The following is a 4,052-nucleotide window of genomic DNA, read 5'->3' as shown; positions in this document are numbered from 1 at the left end:
TGCTGCTGCCGGAGAGTCGGAGGCTCTCTACAGGTCTGTGGACGACGGCGCCGAGCCCACGGCTCCCTGGGGGGGAGACCGCTTTTCGGGGCTTCTGCGGTGGCGACTTCTCCCGCCCGAGTTGCGGGGTCGAAGAGCTCCTGGAGCGGGGCCTACATCACTGCCCCGCGCGGCTGGAATGGCCGCGGACTTTGCGAGCGCACACCGGGGGCTCCAACATCAAGACCCGGTGTGCGACCTCGCACCACCCGGCGTGGCTTCAATGGCCGCTGGACAATCGCCATCGCCAGCCGGGGGCTATGACTTTGACTCTGACATCGGGGGGGGGGGGGGAGTGCAGTGGAGAGATACGTTTATTTGGCCTTCCATCACAGTTATGTGATGGATGTTTATGTTAAATGTAATTATGTTGTGTCTGGGGTCTATTTGTGTGTATTGTATGGCTGCAGAAACGGCATTTCGTTTGGACCTCCAGGGGTCCAAATGACAAAATTGATTCTGATTCTGATTCTGATTCTGATCTGTGGAGAACATGGATAGGTGACGTTTCACAGTGTGCTGGAGTAACTCAGCGGGTCAGGCAGCATCTGTGGAGAACATGGATAGGTGACGTTTCAGAGTGCTGGAGTAATCCAGTGGGTCAGGCAGCATCTGTGGAGAACATGGATAGGTGACGGTTTCGGTCGGGACCCTTCTTTACTCTCCAGGTGCTGCCTGACTCAATGTGTTCCTCCAGCACTTAGTGTTTTATCAGCATTCCAGCATCTGCAGTTTCTTGTGACGTGACTTTGTTGCATCTTGCAGCTTTATTAACAGTTTAATTACTTGTCAATGGTTACGGTTGATGTGTGAGTAACTGTATCATTGGTTTCTACAAGTTCTATATATGTCAACAGACAGGTTAACAGTCAGTGTTGTTCTATGTAATACTAGATAAACATTATAGTGTAAAACCAAAGTCCACAGTGCAGCCAAAGACAAGGTCCATAAAGATCTGTGCATCTACCCGATCTATTCCTCTCATGATTTCATACAGAGGGTGGTGAATCTGCAGAATTCATTGCTGTGGAGGCCAAGTCAATGGATATTTTTTAAATTTGGAGTTTGATAGATTCTTGATTAGTACGAGTGTCAGGGGTTATGGGGAGAAGGCAGGAGAATGGGGTTAGGAGGGAGAGATAGACCAGCCGTGATTGGGTGGCGGAGTAGACTTGATGGGCCGAATGGTCTAATTCTGCTCCTAGAACTTATGAAATTAATGGCTCTGTTTAAGAAAGAACTGCAGTTGCTGGAAAAATTGAAGGTAGACAAAAATGCTGGAGAAACTCAGCAGGTGAGGCAGCATCTATGGGGCGAAAGAATAGGTGACATTTCGGGTCGAGATCCTTCTTCAGACTGATCATGGCTCGTGTGTAGGATATTGCTAGTTTATGGGGTGATCGCTGGTCGGGACGGGCTGAATAGCCTGTTTCCATGCTGTACCTCTAAAATGTAAAGTTTAAAGCCTAATGAAATAATGGTTTAAAGTCCCAAATACCTCACATTTCATTTGCTGAAGATAGACACAAAATGGTGGAGTAACTCAGCGGGACAGGCAACATCTCCAGAGAGAAGGAATGGGTGACGTTTCAGGTTTTAGACCCTTCTTCAGACTGAGAGTTAGGGGTGGGATAGAGATATGGAAGGGTAAGGTGTGAAAATACAGATCAAAGGGGACTGCGGCCAAGGAGATGTAGAAGGGGAAGTTGACAACGAGGCTTACAATCAGTAATATTTAATCAGGAGGACAGCGGAACTAATGGGAGAACTAGGGTGGGGGAGTGATGCTGAGTCATAGTCACAGAGTGATACAGCGTGGAAACAGGCCCTTCGGCCCAACTTGCCCACACCAGCCAACACGTCCCATCTACACTAACCCCACCTGCCTACGCTTGATCTCACCAATGTAGAGCAGCTGACACCTAGAGCAGCGAATGCAATAGATGAGGTTGGAGGAGGTGCAGGTGAACCTCTGCCGCACCTGGAAAGACTGCTTGGGTCCTTGGATGGAGTCAAGGGGGGCTGTAAAGCGACAAGTGTAGCATTTCCTGCGGTTGCAAGGGAAAGTGCCTGGGGAGGGAATGGTTTGGGTGGGAAGGGACAAATTGACCAGGGAGTTACGGAGGGTGCGGTCTCTGCGGGAAAGCAGACGGGAGGAGATGGGAAGATGTGGCCAGTGGTGGGATCCCATTGGAGGTGGCGAAAATGTCGGAGGATTATCTGTTGTACGTGATGGCTGGTAGGGTGGAAGGTGAGGACAAGGGGGACCCTGCCCTTGTTACGCGTAGGGGGGATGGGGAGTGAGAGCAGAGTCACGGGGTATAGAAGTGACCCTGGTGAGAGACTCACCTATAGTAGAAGAGGGGAACCCCCCTTCCCTAAAGAATGATGACATCTCCAATGCCCTGGTGTAGAACACCTCACCTGGGTGCAGATGCGGCGTAGACAGAGGAATTGGGAGTAGGGGATAGAGTCCTTACAGGAAGCAGGGTGAGAAGATGTGTGGTCCTGATAGCCATGCGAGTCAGTGGGTTTGTTAAACATTCTTATACTTTGTTAAACTTTCTTAAATATCTCATTTGCAAATCTATTTTTCGTTCCAGAAAATGTCTTCCACGTTGTCCACAAATGGAACTGAAGAAACACCCTTCATTATCGATCTGGACACAATTTCATGTGTAAGAAGAGAGTTTGTGACCATGAAGACCATCACGGCGGTGGTCTACAGCCTGGTGTGTCTCTTGGCCGTGACGGGGAATGTACTGGTGTTGGTGGTCATCCTTCACAACCGCCGCTCCATCTCCTCCACGGACGTCTACCTGCTCCATCTGGCCACGGCCGACCTGCTCTTTGCCCTCACCCTGCCCTTCTGGGCAGTGGACGCCGTGTCTCCCTGGGTGTTTGGTGACGCCATGTGTAAGGTGATCAGTATGTTGCAGGAGGTGAACTTTTACAGTGGCATCCTGCTGCTGGCCTGCATCAGCGTGGAGCACTACCTGGCCATTGTCCGCTCTGTCCAGTCGCACGGCCACAAGAGGTCGTGGATGGTCAAACTGGTGTGTGCCATCGTCTGGCTCGTGGCCCTGCTCCTGTCCTCGCCCGTCCTCGACAATGAAGTATTCTACGGCAATAAAGTTAACCGGTCCGTCTGTAACGAGGAACACGACGGTGATTTTGACAAACCGTGGAAACTGGGCATCAAAGTTTGTCGCCTGGTCATCGGCTTCCTCGTGCCGCTGGCCACCATGGTCTTCTGCTACTCCGTCACTGTGTGGAAACTGTGCCAGACCAAGGGCTTCCAGAAACAGAAAGCCATGAAGGTCATCATCGCGGTGGTGCTGGCCTTCCTGGCGTGCTGGCTGCCCTACCATCTAACCATGGTTGTGGACATGCTGGTGAGAGTCGAACACATCGACGTCTCCTGCATCCAACGTGACCACTTGGACAGGGCCGTGCTGGCCACCCAGTGCTTGGCCTTTCTTCACAGCTGCATCAACCCAATCCTCTACGCCTTCATCGGGGTGAAGTTCAGGAGCAACCTGGTCAAACTCCTGGCTCATAAAGAGAAGCGAAGAATCCCAATTCAATAAATCACGCTCATCCTCAGTCACTGAACAGACATCCACCACCATTTAGACAGCTCCCCACCCCACTACCCTATCCCCAACCCATCCCCTCCTCCACCACCCCACCCCTTCCCAACAAAAGACACAAATTGCTGGAGCATCTCTGCATCTCTGGAGCACATGGATTGGCGAGGTATCATGTCCTTGGAGCAGAAATTAGACCATTCAGCCCATCAAGTCTACTCTGCCATTTGGTCATGGCTGATCGATCTCTCCCTCCTTACCCCATTCTCCTGCCTTCTCCCCATAACCCCTGACACCCGCACTAATCAGGAATCTATCTATCTCTGCCTTAAAAACACCCATTAATATCTGCAGTTCCTTCCTACTAGAATTTCTGGCAAGTCTCCAGTGACTTCTACTGAGCTCCGCAGAATCACCATATTG

General features: G+C 51.0%; 1 protein-coding gene across 1 annotated transcript; it reads left to right on the top strand.

The window, feature by feature from the left end:
• Positions 1–32: 32 nt before the first annotated feature.
• LOC129716067 (C-X-C chemokine receptor type 2-like) lies at positions 33–3,671 on the top strand. Its single transcript, XM_055665946.1, has one exon. It carries the CDS (start codon positions 2,646–2,648, stop codon positions 3,627–3,629), a length of 984 nt encoding a protein of 327 aa, XP_055521921.1. The 5' UTR covers positions 33–2,645; the 3' UTR covers positions 3,630–3,671.
• The last annotated feature ends 381 nt before the right edge of the window (positions 3,672–4,052 follow it).

Source organism: Leucoraja erinacea, unplaced genomic scaffold (genome assembly GCF_028641065.1).
Source record: "Leucoraja erinacea ecotype New England unplaced genomic scaffold, Leri_hhj_1 Leri_1641S, whole genome shotgun sequence".
Lineage (NCBI taxonomy): Eukaryota > Metazoa > Chordata > Chondrichthyes > Rajiformes > Rajidae > Leucoraja > Leucoraja erinaceus.
Note: the sequence above shows the minus strand (reverse complement) of the source record. Positions and strands in the feature narration are given on the sequence as shown.

Bases quoted from the DNA above. Each gene is read 5' to 3' on its own strand.
- LOC129716067 (XM_055665946.1), top strand. From the start codon at position 2,646: ATGTCTTCCACGTTGTCCACAAATGGAACTGAAGAAACACCCTTCATT.